Source organism: Ascaphus truei, chromosome 4 (genome assembly GCF_040206685.1).
Source record: "Ascaphus truei isolate aAscTru1 chromosome 4, aAscTru1.hap1, whole genome shotgun sequence".
NCBI lineage: Eukaryota > Metazoa > Chordata > Amphibia > Anura > Ascaphidae > Ascaphus > Ascaphus truei.
Window position 1 is genome coordinate 419,839,938 of NC_134486.1, and position 18,379 is coordinate 419,858,316.

The 18,379-nt window shown below is 50.3% G+C and overlaps 1 protein-coding gene across 4 annotated transcripts in view; it reads left to right on the forward strand.

Annotated features, from left to right (window-relative positions):
- Positions 1-18,379, forward strand: part of LOC142493986 (spectrin beta chain, non-erythrocytic 5-like) — a 183,268-nt gene that overhangs the window by 111,176 nt on the left and 53,713 nt on the right. For 2 of the 4 annotated variants that reach the window (XM_075598818.1, XM_075598816.1), the window contains 7 exons: positions 954-1,130; positions 2,427-2,582; positions 5,270-5,490; positions 7,529-7,706; positions 12,858-13,004; positions 15,281-15,607; positions 16,150-16,269. In XM_075598818.1, the coding sequence (XP_075454933.1) occupies positions 954-1,130; positions 2,427-2,582; positions 5,270-5,490; positions 7,529-7,706; positions 12,858-13,004; positions 15,281-15,607; positions 16,150-16,269 (1,326 nt within the window). The remainder of the gene's footprint in view (positions 1-953; positions 1,131-2,426; positions 2,583-5,269; positions 5,491-7,528; positions 7,707-12,857; positions 13,005-15,280; positions 15,608-16,149; positions 16,270-18,379) is intronic. The other 2 variants (XM_075598817.1, XM_075598820.1) reach the window with 1 other exon arrangement.

Genomic DNA, 18,379 nt, shown 5'->3' on the forward strand with positions numbered 1-18,379 from the left:
GGCTCGGTCCCCCGGTTACACATATGTAATTCTTAGCATGTTCAGCCGAGGACATCTCATAATATTCTTATATTTAATAAGGTCACTCATTCTGATATCTCCTTGCGTAACCGCACCCCTGGCCCCCATCAATACATCCTTTGAAGCAGGGACTCCTGTGTAGAGAACATTTGTCACCGGTTCTATATTTCACACCCAATGCCCCAGCCTGGGTCCTAGCTGTCTACACCAGCAATATGTGTTAACATACACCAAACCCCCTCTGTACTTTTCACACCCAACTTCAATCAAGCCTTTTGAAGCCCAGATATTTCTGAAAAGACACCACGCATCCTAATGTATTTTCCTAAACTGCAGCTCATTAAGCCCTTAAGCCCCAGTGTGTGTGTGGTGCAGACACTAGCCCAGAAACAATACATTTATACAGGGGAATAAACAGTTGGATGGCTGAAGCAAGGCAAAACCACATTACTGGACCTCAGTCCAGTTAACCCCTTGCTTCCCAGGTCAGAGTAGAGGGTGGCGAAATGGGGTGTAACCCCTTTAATCCCGGGCCAAACCCTCTCTATCTTGACAGTGTATGAGAGACTGAGAGAGGGCAGTGTGTGTATGAGAGACTGAGAGAGGGCAGTGTGTGTATGAGAGACTGAGAGGGGGCAGTGTGTGTATGAGAGACTGGGGGAGGGTCTGTGTATGAGAGACTGAGGGAGGGTCTATGTATGAGAAACTGTGGGGGGTCTGTGTATGGGAGACTGGGGGGGTCTGTGTATGAGAGACTGGGGGAGGGTCTGTATATGAGAGACTGGGGGGGTCTGTGAATGAGAGACTGGGAGGGGGGTCTGTGTATGAGAGACTGAGGGGGCGGTGAGGGTCTGAGGAGTGGGGGTGCTCCAGAATACTTGGACACCTCCACAGTTTCTCAGGAATGTCACAACCTGACTGCTTTCCTTTAGTCGGAGTTCGGAGGAGGTACAGAAGGGCCCAGTGACACAGGGACAGGCAGCGGAAGACGAGACATGTTCACCCCTCTGGAGGAGCTGCAGGAAGCTGTGGAGATGTTGAACGATGCAGTGAGGGAGCGACAGAGGGTGGTGGCTGTGACCAAAGAAACCGAGAGCCTGGAGTGTCAGGTGAGATGAGTAGGAGGCAAGACAGCCGAGGCTAGAGCAAGTCTCACTAAGTGGTAGGCAGTCTTGTGATGCCGTGCCACGCATTGGAGGGCAGTGTGACGCATTGGAGGGCGATGTTACGGGAGACCAGCACTTTTAACACCTTAATACCCAGATCCTTTGATTGAGCAAAGCAACAGATAAAATAAATTGTGATTTATTCACAGAAATGAACACACACACATTAGTTTACAATTACACTTGAAATACACTTACTGGGACAGGGTAAAACAAAATCTTCTATTCCCAAAACGAAATCTGTAGAAATAGAGTCTCTAGGCACAATTTCCCAGGAGCGGGAGTTGTGTGCAAACAGAGCCGAAAACAGTCTTTGGTCAGTGGCGCCGCTCGCAACCGCTGTTTCTCCGCCGGAGCTGCTTTCTTTGTTCTACCGCCGTAGAATTGGTTCTGGATTCCTTAGTTCTTACGAACTCTTGACTTGGGTTACGATGGTAAAAAGTTTAAAGTCCAGCTTAGATGGAACTGACTCCTGACCGGCTGCAGGGATCTTATGCAGTCAAAACCCCTATATTTAACGTCTGCAGCCAATCTCTCCGTGGGAACAAATATTCCCACCTATGCCAGAGTTGCCCATACTTGGCTGAACCTGGCAGAGGGGCATCTTAGTTTGCTAAGGGCATGCGCGAACCTCACACCTTTGCCGCTTAGCATACCAGACCCGTCCCCATTACCTGGCAACATTTTGTCTGAGCTGGCCGGACATCTGGCCCATTTGCCCGGACATTTACTAAGATGGGGATACTTGCATTACCCCTCCCCAATTAACACCTTAGTCGGCCGAAGCCTTTTAATTCCGGACTTTTTCAGACATCTTGGCTCTGAGCCAGTGGGGTGTCTTACAAGTCCGGGCTAAATATGTGTCACTTACCTCGCAGGAATTTCCTGCTATGCATTTCTAAAGTACAGTGATTACAAATTCAGTGTTTCCTCTGTTCCGGCCGTCTGAATGAAAATCCCCTTATGCCTATACTGTTAGAACAATTAAAATAGGGGGACTTTCATTAATCAATTTTATATAACTTTATAAAAATTGCGCTATAAACTTCTCCATGATTTTACCAAACCAGCGCTCACAGCAAATCTCAGCGCGCTAGCAGCAATCTACAATTCCCCAATATGGCTCAGGGGCACCCAGCCAGGCATACTACCTTTATTAATGGACTGGGTACCCCTTCACCGTCACAGTCACGCATTGGAGGGCAGTGCCACACATTCCCTGTTCTCTCCCCTCTCCAGCTCTCAGTGGTGTCCCGAATGATCCTCTCTGTTCAGAGCCGGCTGGATGAGTTGAGGAGGGACACAGAGGAAGCTGAGTGTGAGTTTGCTGTGGTGAAGAGACAGAGAAACCTGAGGGATCTGCAGGGGCTTTTCATTCAGCAGCAAGAGCTTGAGGTAAGATCCCCGAGTATGGACTGCGCTGCAGCACTGCATATCTACTGCAACACTGCACTGCATATCCACTGCACTGCATATCTACTGCAACACTACACCGCTTATCTACTGCAACTCTGCACTGCATATCTACTGCAACACTGCATATCTGCTGGAACAGCGCACTGCATATCTGCTGGAACAGCGCACTGCATATCTGCTGGAACAGCGCACTGCATATCTGCTGGAACAGCGCACTGCATATCTGCTGGAACACAACAGCACACTGCATATCTGCTGCAAAACAACAGCGCACTGCATATCTGCTGCAACACAACAGCGCACTGCATATCTGCTGAAACGCAATAGCGCACTGCATATCTCCTGCAACACAACAGCGCACTGCATATCTCCTGCAACACAACAGCGCACTGCATATCTACTACAACACAACAGCGCACTGCATATCTACTGCAACACTGCATTGTATATCTACTGCAACACTGCACTGCATATCTACTGCAACACTGCATATCTGCTGCAACAGCGCACTGCATATCTGCTGCAACAGCGCACTGCATATCCAAAGAACTGCATATCTACTGCAACACTACACCGCTTATCTACTGCAACTCTGCACTGCATATCTACTGCAACACTGCATATCTGCTGGAACAGCGCACTGCATATCTGCTGGAACAGCGCACTGCATATCTGCTGGAACAGCGCACTGCATATCTGCTGGAACAGCGCACTGCATATCTGCTGGAACAGCGCACTGCATATCTGCTGGAACAGCGCACTGCATATCTGCTGGAACACAACAGCGCACTGCATATCTGCTGCAACACAACAGCGCACTGCATATCTGCTGCAAAACAACAGCGCACTGCATATCTGCTGCAACACAACAGCGCACTGCATATCTGCTGCAAAACAACAGCGCACTGCATATCTGCTGCAACACAACAGCGCACTGCATATCTGCTGCAACACAACAGCGCACTGCATATCTTCTGCAACACAACAGCGCACTGCATATCTACTGCAACACACCACTGCACTGCATATCTACTACAACACTGCACTGCATATCTTCTGCAACACAACACTGCACTGCATATCTTCTGCAACACAACATTGCACTGCATATCTTCTGCAACACAACACAACACTGCACTGCATATCTACTACAGCACAACACTGCACTGAATGTCTACTGCAACACTGCACTGAATGTCTACTGCAACACTGCATGTCTACTGCAACACTGCACTGCATGTCTACTGCAACACTGCACTGCATATCTACTGCAGATCTGCACCACTTATCTACTGCAACACTGCACTGTATATCTACTGTAGCACTGCCCTGCATACTGTATCTACTGCAACACTGCACTGCATATCTACTGCAGCTCTGCACTGCATATCTACTGCAGCACTGCATATCTACTGTAACATTGCACTGCATATCTACTACAACACTACACAGCATATCTACTGCGTCTCTGCCCCAGCATGCACCTGGGGGAGAGTCAGTAGGAGGAGTTGGGGGGGAGTTACATGGGGCACAGATTATAATGAGATGTATCACATTTTGCATCTCTGTCCCAGCTTGCACCTTGGGGAGAGTCAGTAGGAGGAGTTGGGGGGAGTTACATGGGGCACAGATTATAATGAGATGTATCACATTCTGCGTCTCTGCCCCAGCTCACACCTTGGGGAGAGTCGGTAGGAGGAGTTGGGGGGAGTTACATGGTGCACAGATTATAATGAGATGTATCACATTCTGCGTCCCTGCCCCAGTTTGCACCTTGGGGAGAGTCAGTAGGAGGCGTTGGGGGGAGTTACATGGGGCACAGATTATAATGAGATGTATCACATTCTGCGTCTCTGTCCCAGCTTGCACCTTGGGGAGAGTCAGTAGGAGGCGTTGGGGGGAGTTACATGGGGCACAGATTATAATGAGATGTATCACATTCTGCTTCTCTGCCCCAGTTTGCACCTTGGGGAGAGTCAGTAGGAGGAGTTGGGGGGAGTTACATGGTGCACAGATTATAATGAGATGTATCACATTCTGCGTCTCTGCCCCAGTTTGCACCTTGGGGAGAGTCAGTAGGAGGAGTTGGGGGGAGTTAAGTGGTGCACAGATTATAATGAGATGTATCACATTCTGCGTCTCTGTCCCAGCATGCACCGTGGGGAGAGTCAGTAGGAGGAGTTGGGGGGGAGTTACATGGTGCACAGATTATAATGAGATGTATCACATTCTGCGTCTCTGTCCCAGCATGCACCGTGGGGAGAGTCAGTAGGAGGAGTTGGGGGGGAGTTACATGGGGCACAGATTATAATGAGATGTATCACATTCTGCGTCTCTGCCCCAGCTCGCACCTTGGGGAGAGTCAGTAGGAGGAGTTGGGGGGAGTTACATGGTGCACAGATTATAATGAGATGTATCACATTCTGCGTCTCTGTCCCAGCATGCACCTTGGGGGAGATATATAGGCGGTGGTATTTTTATGTGTGGCAGGGACTTCCATGGGAATGGCTTGGAGGTGCCTCCTTGTAACACGGGCAGAGGTATTAGTGTTACAATGTGCCACACGTATTCCGCACGCTGGGAAGTGACGCACAGTTAGCGGTGGAAATAAATGCCCGCCTCTCTGTGCGCTCCCTGCTTCTTCATGAGCCTTTGTCCTCCTCTAGGCTGACCTGTCCGGGGCTCTGAGGCTGGATGTGCGGAGGTTGGAAGAACAGGCAGATCGGCTGCAGGAGCTGTGCCCAGAGAGGATGCAGGGGATGGGCATGGAGATCCAGGGAACGCTGCAGGCCTGGTCCCAGCTGCAGGAGACGATGCAGGGACTGCGATGCCAGCTGCAGCGCACCTCACAGCTGCGGGCTTTCTTCCAGGATTACCTGGCCATGGTGTAAGTCGCACAATGTCTGCCAGGTACACTGACCATTCGCTTGCCAGGTACACTGACCATTCGCTTGCCAGGTACACTGACCATTCGCTTGCCAGGTACACTGACCATTCGCTTGCCAGGTACACTGACCATTCGCTTGCCAGGTACACTAACCATTCGCTTGCCAGGTACACTGACCATTCGCTTGCCAGGTACACTGACCATTCGCTTGCCAGGTACATTGACCATTCGCTTGCCAGGTACACTGACCATTCGCTTGCCAGATACACTGACCATTCGCTTGCCAGGTACACTGACCATTCGCTTGGGCCTTTGCTGCAAGAGGGTGGCACTCACTCTGCCGAGTGGCAGTCTAATTCACAGGAGGACAGTCTGTCTCATGGGAAGTCTTGCATATTGGGAGGCAGTCTCACTCATTGGAAAAAGTCTCGTAGTGGAAGCCAGTCTTGTTCATTGGAAGCAGTCTCATGTAGTGGACTGCAGTCTCACCCATCTGAAGCAGTCTCATGTAGTGGAAAGTAGTCTTGCTCATTGGAACCAGTGTTATGTATTGGAAGCAGTCTCATGTAGCAGAAGGCAGTCTATCTCATTGGAAGCAGTCTCATGTAGCGGTCGGAAGTCTCGCTCATTGGAAGCAGTCTCATGTAGCGGTAGGAAGTCTCGCTCATTGTAAGGTAGTCTCATGTAGCCGTAGGAAGTCTCGCTCATTGGAAGCAGTCTCATGTAGCGGTAGGAAGTCTCGCTCATTGGAAGCAGTCTCATGTAGCAGAAGGCAGTCTCGCTCATTGGAAGCAGTCTCATGTAGCGGTAGGAAGTCTCGCTCATTGTAAGGTAGTCTCGTGTAGAAGAAGGCAGTCTCGCTCATTGGAAGCAGTCTCATGTAGCGGTAGGAAGTCTCGCTCATTGGAAGCAGTCTCATGTAGCAGAAGGCAGTCTCGCTCATTGGAAGCAGTCTCATGTAGCGGTAGGAAGTCTCGCTCATTGTAAGGTAGTCTCATGTAGCAGAAGGCAGTCTCGCTCATTGGAAGCAGCCTCATGTAGCGGTAGGAAGTCTCGCTCATTGTAAGGTAGTCTCATGTAGCGGTAGGAAGTCTCGCTCATTGGAAGCAGTCTCATGTAGCGGTAGGAAGTCTCGCTCATTGGAAGCAGTCTCATGTAGCGATAGGCAGTCTCGCTCATTGGAAGCAGTCTCAAGTAGCGGTAGGCAGTCTCACTCATTGGAAGCAGTCTCATGTAGCGATAGGCAGTCTCGTTCATTGGAAGCAGTCTCATGTAGCGGTAGACAGTCTCACTCATTGGAAGCAATCTCATGTATTGGAAGGTAGCCTCTCTCATTAGTTGCAGTCTCATGTAGTGTAAGACAGTCTCGTTTAGTTGAATGCAGTATCTCTCATTGGAAGCAGTCTTAAGCAGTGGAAGGCAGTCTCACTCATTGGAAGCAGTCTCATGTAGCGGAAGGCAGTCTCACTTATTGGAAGCAGTCTCATGTAGCGGAAGGCAGTCTAACTCATTGGAAGCAGTCTCATGTAGCGGAAGGCAGTGTCACTCATTGGAAGCAGTCTCATGTAGCGGAAGGCAGTGTCACTCATTGGAAGCAGTCTCATGTAGCGGAAGGCAGTCTCACTCATTGGAAGCAGTCTCATGTAGCGGAAGGCAGTGTCACTCATTGGAAGCAGTCTCATGTAGCGGAAGACAGTCTCACTCATTGGAAGCAGTCTCATGGAGTGGAAGGCAGTCTCACTCATTGGAAGCAGTCTCATGTAGCGGAAGGCAGTCTCACTCATTGGAAGCAGTCTCATGTAGCGGAAGGCAGTCTCACTCATTGGAAGCAGTCTCATGTAGCGGAAGGCAGTCTCACTCATTGGAAGCAGTCTCATGGAGCGGAAGGCAGTCTCTCATTGATAGCAGTCTCATGTAGCGGAAGGCAGTCTCACTCCTTGGAAGCAGTCTCATGTATTGGAAGCAGTCTCATGTGTTACCCTGCATACGGCTGGCCGGGGGGACCTCTTGTACATTGCTCCTTCCCCTCTCTCCCCAGATCCTGGACAGAAGATATCAGGGCTCAGATCTTCTCAGAAGGTCCCGGCAGCGAGAGGCTCCCCGCCCAGCAGAGGGAGAAGCTGGAGAGGGGGATAGAGGGAAAGCTGAGAGAGTTTGAAGAGTTGGCGAGCGTGGGGTGGAAGTTCATTGGAGGGGAGCATTTCCTCACACCGACGGTGAGTGACTCCGGATCCCCTCAATACCAGGAAACGCCTCGGGGCAGCAACGGCTTTCACCCCGGTTTAAGAATAGGGGTTTTATCATCAGTATGAAGAAGAGGGCCTGGGTGGGATCGTTTTTATATTCAGAATTCACTTCTTTAAGACTATTTACTAGGAAAGATACTTCAAGTCCTGGGGAGGCACAGGCAGGCGAAGGTCCATATTTACTAAGCGATGCTACGATATATAGCACCCTGCGGCCGGCCCGGTCAGGTGAACGTGTGATTTGCCTGATATCACGTGAAGTATAAGCGTTCCATGCGGGAACTGAACACGCGTGTACTCAAGACTTCTACTAATAACGTGTTCTGTTTATGAGCAGAGGAGAGTATTAGGAGAGTGTTCAGGAGAAGTGCATGTCTTATGTTCAGGATTAGGAGGGGGGGAGTTTCTTAGGATTTTGAGAAGGACGGAGGTGGGCGGAGGGGAGTGAGGGGGAGGGAGACTGTTACTTGCTACTCCACGGTACATATTTGGTTCCCATTATATTTGTTTTTTTGGACCCCAGACTTTATTTCTGACCACTGGGAAATAACTTGTCCGTCGGGTCAGTTTCACTCAGTTCAGTAGGAACTCCGGGACATCACCGGGACGTGACATTGTGGCTTTCTGCTTTCTATTGGGGGGTCCTGACGGTGACCGGGTCTTTTTAAATCTACATGTTAAAAAAAAAATGCCAATATCTAGGGAACCCATCTGTTAAACAGGACATGCTTCCGGGAGAAATATCACCCTAATGTCACAATACAACGTGCTTCGGAAATCCCAAGCGAAACCAGTGCTTCTAACCCGCAAAAAGGACAAGCAAGTCCATGACGTGTGGCCAGACGTGTGGAAAGCAGTCGGTTCCCTTGTAGAGAGAGATATTTACTTCTCAGTGAGCTGCATCCTTGTAACATCTGATGTATGATTCGATGGATAGATATAGATACACGGTGACTGTTGGGAAATACAGGTCCGATTGAACAGTTGCCAGACCTGGTTTGTCTGTGTAATACCCCTTCGTCACAATATCACCAAGGAAAACGGTCTCTGTAATATCTGGCATAACCAAGCAAGCCGCGGCAAGTGATGGACTAATAGGCACTCACTGAGTTTCCTCTAGCAAGGTGAACCGTGCTCGGGGTGCTCCAGCCGGAATCCGGTGATTTGGTGAAAGAGAGAGAGATGGCGCTGCACTGCCGGGAGAAAACTCACCAAGGGTAGGTCAATAGCATCGAAAATAAACTTTATTGGCACATTGACAGGATTACAAAAACACTCTAACGCGTTTCGCACCGGATGGCGCTTTGTCCAGGAGTAGAGGACTCCTATCTTCCATTCTCTTTTACGTAGTATTTCGGCATCTGCAAACCTCCCCCCCCTGACACATCGCTGCGCCCCCACACAGGGGATAGACTAGCCATCGTGGCTAATCCTAGGGGTTTGGCTGCAGGTGTTTGGTCTACATACAAAACTGCGATTTAAACGTGTACAGAAAAGTACTTAATACATACATAGTAGCACAATAGCTACATAAGAACATGTTAAAGAGAGAATAATCTAATTCACACCAAGCAAAGCATAATTGCGGTCACTCAAAGTTTAAAAAAAATCCTGTATACATACATGAGAAAAAATCATATTTTCTTCATTTCTTACATTTGACATTATATATGAATAAAAATCATGAACATTCTCACGTTATGTGTTATTATTCAAGATCTCTCCATGGATCTGATTTTAGAAAAGATGCATCAACCTCAACTGATACGCAAAGTTTATGCTGTGGTGAGGATCCGTGCGTCATCTCCAGATCAGTGGCGAGTATAGTGATGGGCACTGATAAGGATGAAGAAAAAAGTGTCTATCAATAAATATTGACAAGCAAGAGTATTGCTCCTCTGTATTGCTGTGTAACTTTTATAGTTTGATCAGAAAAGGGGATGTAATTAATGTAACTTGTACAGGGAGTCCTCATTATCCAACGTTTCACTTTACGACGGGCGGCATATCCAGCGCTTTACAACGCAGCCCGATGGGCCGTTATTCAACGCCGCAACGCGTTATCCAACGCTCACCGCCACTGATTAGCATGGGACTCGCGTTACAGCGGGTTCACCATCCATCGCTACTTCCAGAACGGAGCCCGAGGAACGCCTGTATATTAAACAGCAATATTCTAACGGTTCATCTCAAAACCTCACGGTGTGGGCTCTTGATCAAGCGTATTGAATCGTGAGTCACAGCGGAGTCAGCGAAGTTACACAGTAATACCGAGTCTCTATTTATAGCGGGGACACCAGAACGTTTAGAGCTCGGAATCTTTGTAAAGATTCAACTCCGTCAGCGAATATAATTGTTGAGATCCTCACACATTTTGAGGGGCCGGTGTTATTCATGCGCCTCTGTATGCATGCGGAGGACTCGCCCCATCGTCTGCCAGGCAGTGCACCATTATATACAATACAGAGGAGCAATACTCTTGCTTGCCAATATTTATTGATAGACACTTTTTTCACTATACTCGCCACTGATCTGGAGATGACGCACGGATCCTCACCACAGCATAAACTTTGCGTATCAGTTGAGGTTGATGCATCTTTTCTAAAATCAGATCCACGGAGAGATCTTGAATAATAACACATAACGTGAGAATATTCGGGATTTTTATTCATATATAATGTCAAATGTAAGAAATGAAGAAAATATGATTTTTTTCTCATGTATGTATGCAGGATTTTTCTTAACTTTGAGTGACCGCAATTATGCTTTGCTTGGTGTGAATTAGATTATTCTCTCTTTTTTAACATGTTCTTATGTAGCTATTGTGCTGTGTAACAGGGGCTTATCCCTGATTAAATAAAGCAGCCTCAGAGATCTGAGAATCCAGCAGAGAGAGAGTTAATTGCAGCCACTCAATTAACTAGTCTCCACCTGGACTAATGAGAGCTCTGTAAAAATCCTCATGTGAGACACAGGAGAGAGATTCCTTAACTCACATTTGGGCTGACAGAAGGAGAGCAGAGAAGCCTGCACACAGACTGGATCTCAGCACAGACACCCAGAGACCTATATTTCCTGGACACAGGGGACCCAGGAACCTACCCGGACACCACTTACCTGAAGGGTCACTTGCGTCAAGGTACAGCTGAGATTTTGGGGTGATAAGTGGGTAAGGGGCTTTCCCCCCTCCCCCCCCCCCAGCCTTGCAGATAGGGACTGGGGAGTGAGTTAGCCCTTACACAGGGATAGGTGTTTATTGTTTTATGTATATTTTTGTTGGCTGTGTTATTTAAAGGAACAGTCAATAAAACCTTATATTAATTTCACCTTAAAAGGCGGCCTCCATTGCATACCTCTGCACGCATCTCTTACACACACACACACCTCTGCACGCATCTCTTACACACACACACACCTCTGCACACATCTCCACACACACACACACCTCTGCACGCATCTCTTACACACACACACCTCTGCACGCATCTCTTACACACACACACACCTCTGCACACATCTCCACACACACACACACACCCCTCTGCACGCATCTCTTACACACACACACACCTCTGCACGCATCTCTTACACACACACACACCTCTGCACACATCTCCACACACACACACACCTCTGCACGCATCTCTTACACACACACACCTCTGCACGCATCTCTTACACACACACACCTCTGCACACGTCTTACATGCTACTATGTATGTATTAAGTCCTTTTCTGTACACGTTTAAATCACAGTTTTGTATGTAGACCAAACACCTGCAGCCAAACCCCTAGGATTAGCCACGATGGCTATTCTATCCCCTGTGTGGGGGCACAGCGTGTGTCAGGGGGGGAGGTTTGCAGATGCGGAAATACGACATAAAAGAGAATGGATGATAGGAGTCCTCTACTCTCTGACAAAGCGCCATCCGGTGCGAAACGCGTTAGTGTTTTTGTAATCCTGTCAATGTGCCAATAAAGTTTATTTTCGATGCTATCGACCTTCCCGTGGTGAGTTTTCTCCCGGCAGTGCAGCGCCATCTCTCTCTCACAATGTCACAATAAGGATGATGAGGAACTACAGGACTATTCTGCCAGTGTCACCGTGCAGGGACAGGCGTCGGTCACCTCGCACTGATTGTATGGGGTCTCACTGATTTAAGGGTCAGTCCCACTGATTGTATGGGGTCTCACTGATTTAAGGGTCAGTCCCACTGATTGTATGGGGTCTCACTGATTAAGGGTCAGTCCCACTGATTGTATGGGGTCTCACTGATTTAAGGGTCAGTCCCACTGATTGTATGGGGTCTCACTGATCTGGGGTCAGTCTCACTGATTGTATGGGGTCTCACTGATTTAAGGGTCAGTCCCACTGATTGTATGGGGTCTCACTGATTTAAGGGTCAGTCCCACTGATTGTATGGGGTCTCACTGATTAAGGGTCAGTCCCACTGATTGTATGGGGTCTCACTGATTTAAGGGTCAGTCCCACTGATTGTATGGGGTCTCACTGATCTGGGGTCAGTCTCACTGATTGTATGGGGTCTCACTGATTTAAGGGTCAGTCCCACTGATTGTATGGGGTCTCACTGATTTGGGGTCCGTCTCACTGATTATTTGGGGTCTCGCTGATCTGGTGTCAGTCTCACTGATTGTATGGGGTCTCACTGATTTGGGGTCAGTCTAGCTGATTGCATGGGGTCTCACTGATTTGGGGTCAGCCTAGCTGATTGTATGGGGTCTCGCTGATTGCATGGGGTCTCACTGATTGTATGGGGTCTCGCTGGTTGTATGGGGTCTCACTGATTATTTGGGGTCTCGCTGATTTGTAGCATTTTCTCCTTTCTTGGGGCGTACAGAAACATTCTTTTTTAGTACATCCCATTAATAATGCGCCGGCCATTTCTGTGCGTCACAAAAAGAGCGGGTGTTTATAACCCGGATGGCGCAGACGGAGATATTTCGGGTCTGGTCAGTACATAGAGTAGGCGCCCACACAAGCGTAATTTCACATTCGATTTCTCTGCGCCGGCGCTGCGCCCATAAAGCCGCGTGGACCTCGTGCGGCAGTTGGACGCCACGTTGTATAACAGGGGTGTAACGTGCTGCCTCTCGCCCCAGATAAAGGAGAGCATGGAGGAGCTTCAGGGCATGCTGAGTTGGGTGCTGATGCGATGGAGATGCCAGAAACAGCAAAGGATCATGGGAGACAAGATGGACAGGAGGAAACCGAAGGCGCTGCTTCCAGAGGCCGGCCATGTGCTGAAGGTCAGTGACCTGTAGAGGACCGTCCACTCAGCAGGGCGCAAGAATGACATTTGTGTGTGTGAATGGGACGCTGCATTTACGCTCACACCAGCACTTCTGTACACACCAGCGCTTCTGTACACACCAGCACTTCTGTACACACCAGCACTTCTGTACACACCAGCGCTTCTGTACACACCAGCGCTTCTGTACACACCAGCGCTTCTGTACACACCAGCACTTCTGTACACACCAGCACTTCTGTACACACCAGCACTTCTGTACACACCAGCACTTCAGTACACACCAGCACTTCTGTACACACCAGCACTTCTGTACACACCAGCACTTCTGTACACACCAGCACTTCTGTACACACCAGCACTTCTGTACACACCAGCACTTCAGTACACACCAGCACTTCTGTACACACCAGCACTTCTGTACACACCAGCACTTCTGTACACACCAGCACTTCTGTACACACCAGCGCTTCTGTACACACCAGCACTTCTGTACACACCAGCACTTCTGTACACACCAGCACTTCTGTACACACCAGCACTTCTGTACACACCAGCGCTTCTGTACACACCAGCACTTCAGTACACACCAGCACTTCTGTACACACCAGCACTTCTGTACACACCAGCACTTCTGTACACACCAGCACTTCAGTACACACCAGCACTTCTGCACACACCAGCGCTTCTGCACACACCAGCGCTTCTGCACACACCAGCGCTTCTGCACACACCAGCACTTCTGCACACACCAGCACTTCTGTACACACACCAGCGCTTCTGCACACACCAGCGCTTCTGCACACACCAGCGCTTCTGCACACACCAGCACTTCTGTACACACCAGCGCTTCTGTACACACCAGCGCTTCTGCACACACCAGCGCTTCTGCACACACCAGCGCTTCTGCACACACCAGCACTTCTGTACACACCAGCACTTCTGTACACACCAGCACTTCTGTACACACCAGCACTTCTGTACACACCAGCACTTCTGTACACACCAGCACTTCTGTACACACCAGCACTTCTGTACACACCAGCACTTCTGCACACACCAGCACTTCTGCACACACCAGCACTTCTGTACACACCAGCACTTCTGTACACACCAGCACTTCTGTACACACCAGCACTTCTGTACACACCAGCACTTCTGTACACACCAGCACTTCTGTACACACCAGCACTTCTGTACACACCAGCACTTCTGCACACACCAGCACTTCTGCACACACCAGCACTTCTGTACACACCAGCACTTCTGTACACACCAGCACTTCTGTACACACCAGCACTTCTGCACACACCAGCACTTCTGCACACACCAGCACTTCTGCACACACCAGCACTTCTGTACACACCAGCACTTCTGTACACACCAGCACTTCTGTACACACCAGCACTTCTGTACACACCAGCACTTCTGTACACACCAGCACTTCTGTACACACCAGCGCTTCTGTACACACCAGCGCTTCTGCACACACCAGCACTTCAGTACACACCAGCACTTCTGTACACACCAGCACTTCTGTTTGTCTGTCTGGTTCATTGTGGCTTCCTAAACACTATGCCAGCAGCAGATAGGGGACCAGGCCTCTTCTAAGCGGCGGCGGCGGCGATGGGAGCAGGGAGATGTGGTATAGCAGTGACCGGGCAGCTGCTGCCGAGCTCGGGAGCTGCAGGGTCACTGCTATGTGGGGGGGCCGCCATGCGCCGGGCCTGGGACCGCTGGGAGTCTCCCCCCTGGCAGCCGCAGAACCCCTGAGGGGTGCTCGGGGAACCCCAGTTGAAAACCCCTGCTCATCAGAGTAACATACGCACGGCTTTGTTATTATGCAGCAATATTACAATTAGACAAGAACATATTCTCACCCTTGGAAATTACACGGCAATTACATGGCAATTACATGGCATATTATACCCTCGATGGGCTCCGTTCTGTTCCCAAAATGTACCGGGAACAATTCACTTGCTCTAACTTTCCTACAAACCAGTTGTTTTCCTTAAATGTGTTTTTCTCACATTCCACAATCTTTCTAGCAATTCCCCCCAAATTAGAACAAAATGAAATCCCTAAAGATTCTGAACGTAAATCCCGTTGCCAGAAAGGGGTGGAAAAGGATTTCAAAACAATGCGTCTTCTCGTCTACTGGCGTGATCATTTCAGCCGCCCGCCTGGTCTGCGGTAGCCCCTGTGGTCGGCGTCACAGAGCAGCGTGGGCTGACTGAGCACAGTCTGATCCGCCGTGTCTTCCTGTCTCTGCAGGAGGAACTTGCCCCAGCTGACACCCACCAGATAACCAGCTCTATCCCACGCGCGGCCTTTGAGCCCCCGAAGGATGTGGCGAGCTTCACATGCGCGTCTCCTCCTGCCCGGGCCCCAGGTCTCCGCAGGTACGGGAGGAGGACGCACAGCCCCATGTCCTTACAGAACCACCTCTCCCAGTTCTCCGTGGGCACAGAGTGGGACAACCAGCTGGGCACGGAGCAGCAAGAAGAGACCCCAGCCCCGGAGACTGCTGAGGGGCCGGTGTGGCTGCCGCCTAAGGAGCCGGCTCCAGGGGAAGAGACAGGAGAGGAGGAGTTATACACGGTAAGGACCAGAGAGGCACAAGAGTAACCACGGGCACAGGACATCAAAGGAGGTACAGACACACACACACACACACACGTGTGTGTGTGTGTGTGTGTGTGTGTGTGTGTGTGTGTGTGTGTGTGTTTAGCTATATACTGTACAGTATGTGTATGTAGGCAAATGTGTGTGTGTGTGTATATATATATATATATATATCTCTACAGTATATGTACTGTAAATACGTGTATAGATAAATGTAGTATAGGATAAAAAGCCATTATACAAACCTCTTATTCACCTCCCCCCCCATTTCCCCCCTGTGACCTCAGACAGATCACAGGTGATGGAGCACGGCCGTAGCGGATATACAGACATGGCCCACGTTGCCTGACCCTTGTCAGCCATGCGCGTTCTCTGCCGCGTGTTCCCGCAGTATTTTGTGTGTGTCGTTTTCCGCCTGTCAGTTGAATGTTCAGAGTGGCTTTCTGATTCCCTCTCCTCTGTATAATTCCCCCCTCTCCACTTCTCTCCTCCTCCTCCCTCTCCTCTTCCCTCCCCAGCTCCCTGACCCCAAATCCTCGCCCTCCAAACCCTTTTGGAAGCGGTGTCAGGGGCTCTTAGAGAACACTTTCGCTAGCTTAAAGAGAAGGAAGCGAGTATCGGTTCCCAGTGTGGAGGAGGTAACTGCCCCTGCCAGCGTGCATGCTGGGAAAGGCTGCGGGAGGCTGCATGGTGTGGAGGGGTCCAGGGTATGGGATGTGGGGGTGCAGCCTGTGCTGGCTCCCCAGGTCTGCAGGAGAACCAGAGCGGGCTGAACCCCTGATAACCTGGAGCCGCCGGGTCACCCTACGCATGGAGTGCTCCTTTTGCAGTGATACATGGTCACTGGTCATGTGAATGCCCAGTTACTGTACTGGGGCAGAGCGTCTGTGTAATGCCCAGTTACTGTACCGGGGCAGAGCGTCTGTGTAATGCCCAGTTACTGTAGCGGGGCAGTGCGTCTGTGTAATGCCCAGTTACTGTACCGGGGCAGAGCATCTGTGTAATGCCCAGTTACTGTACCGTGGCAGTGCGTCTGTGTAATGCCCAGTTACTGTACCGTGGCAGAGCGTCTGTGTAATGCCCAGTTACTGTACCGGGGCAGAGCGTCTGTGTAATGCCCAGTTACTGTACCGGGGCAGAGTGTCTGTGTAATGCCCAGTTACTGTACCGGGGCAGAGCGTCTGTGTAATGCCCAGTTACTGTGCCGGGGCAGAGCGTCTGTGTAATGCCCAGTTACTGTGCCGGGGCAGAGCGTCTGTGTAATACCCAGTCACTGTACCGGGGCAGAGAGTCTGTGTAATGCCCAGTTACTGTACCGGGGCAGAGAGTCTGTGTAATGCCCAGTTACTGTACCGGGGCAGAGCGTCTGTGTAATGCCCAGTTACTGTACCGGGGCAGAGCGTCTGTGTAATGCCCAGCTACTGTACCGGGGCACAGCGTCTGTGTAATGCCCAGTTACTGTACCGGGGCAGTGCGTCTGTGTAATGCCCAGTTACTGTACTGGGGCAGTGCGTCTGTGTAATGCCCAGCTACTGTACCGGGGCACAGCGTCTGTGTAATGCCCAGTTACTGTACCGGGGCAGAGCGTCTGTGTAATGCCCAGTTACTGTACCGGGGCAGAGCGTCTGTGTAATGCCCAGTTACTGTTCCGGGGCAGAGCGTCTGTGTAATGCCCAGTTACTGTGCCGGGGCAGAGCATCTGTGTTATGCCCAGTTAGGATAAAGGTTTTAGATCTTACCCCTCTCCTTTTAGATAATTGTAGTGCGTGTCCTTTTTCTGTGTAAGGTGCAGGCAGTTGAAGAGAGGCTGGGATCCCACTTCTGCCACCAAGTTTAACTTGAAGCTGGATATCTTCTTGCCGCACTATTGTAATAAAGTCTGACACCAGACATTAACGCACAATCTTTCGGGGATCTCCCTTCCTCAGGGGAAATATTAGCATGTAATGCCCAGTTACTGTACCAGGGCAGTATGTCTGTGTAATGCCCAGTTACTGTACCAGGGCAGTGCGTCTGTGTAATGCCCAATTACTGTACCAGGGCAGTGAGTCTGTGTAATACCCAGTTACTGTACCGGGGCAGAGCGTCTGTGTAATGCCCAGTTACTGTGCCGGGGCAGAGCGTCTGTGTAATGCCCAGTTACTGTGCCGGGGCAGAGCGTCTGTGTAATGCCCAGTTACTGTGCCGGGGCAGAGCGTCTGTGTAATGTCCAGTTACTGTGCCGGGGCAGAGCGTCTGTGTAATTCCCAGTTACTGTACCGGGGCAGAGCGTCTGTGTAATGCCCAGTTACTTGCCAGGGCAGAGCGTCTGTGTAATGCCCAGTTACTGTGCCGGGGCAGAGCGTCTGTGTAATACCCAGTCACTGTACCGGGGCAGAGAGTCTGTGTAATGCCCAGTTACTGTACCGGGGCAGAGCGTCTGTGTAATGCCCAGTTACTGTACCGGGGCAGAGCGTCTGTGTAATGCCCAGCTACTGTGCCGGGGCAGAGCGTCTGTGTAATGCCCAGTTACTGTACCGGGGCACAGAGTCTGTGTAATGCCCAGTTACTGTACCGGGGCAGAGCATCTGTGTAATGCCCAGTTACTGTACCGGGGCAGAGCGTCTGTGTAATGCCCAGTTACTGTACCAGGGCAGAGCGTCTGTGTAATGCCCAGTTACTGTACCGGGGCAGTGCGTCTGTGTAATGCCCATTTACTGTACCGGGGCAGTGCGTCTGTGTAATGCCTAGTTACTGTACCGGGGCAGA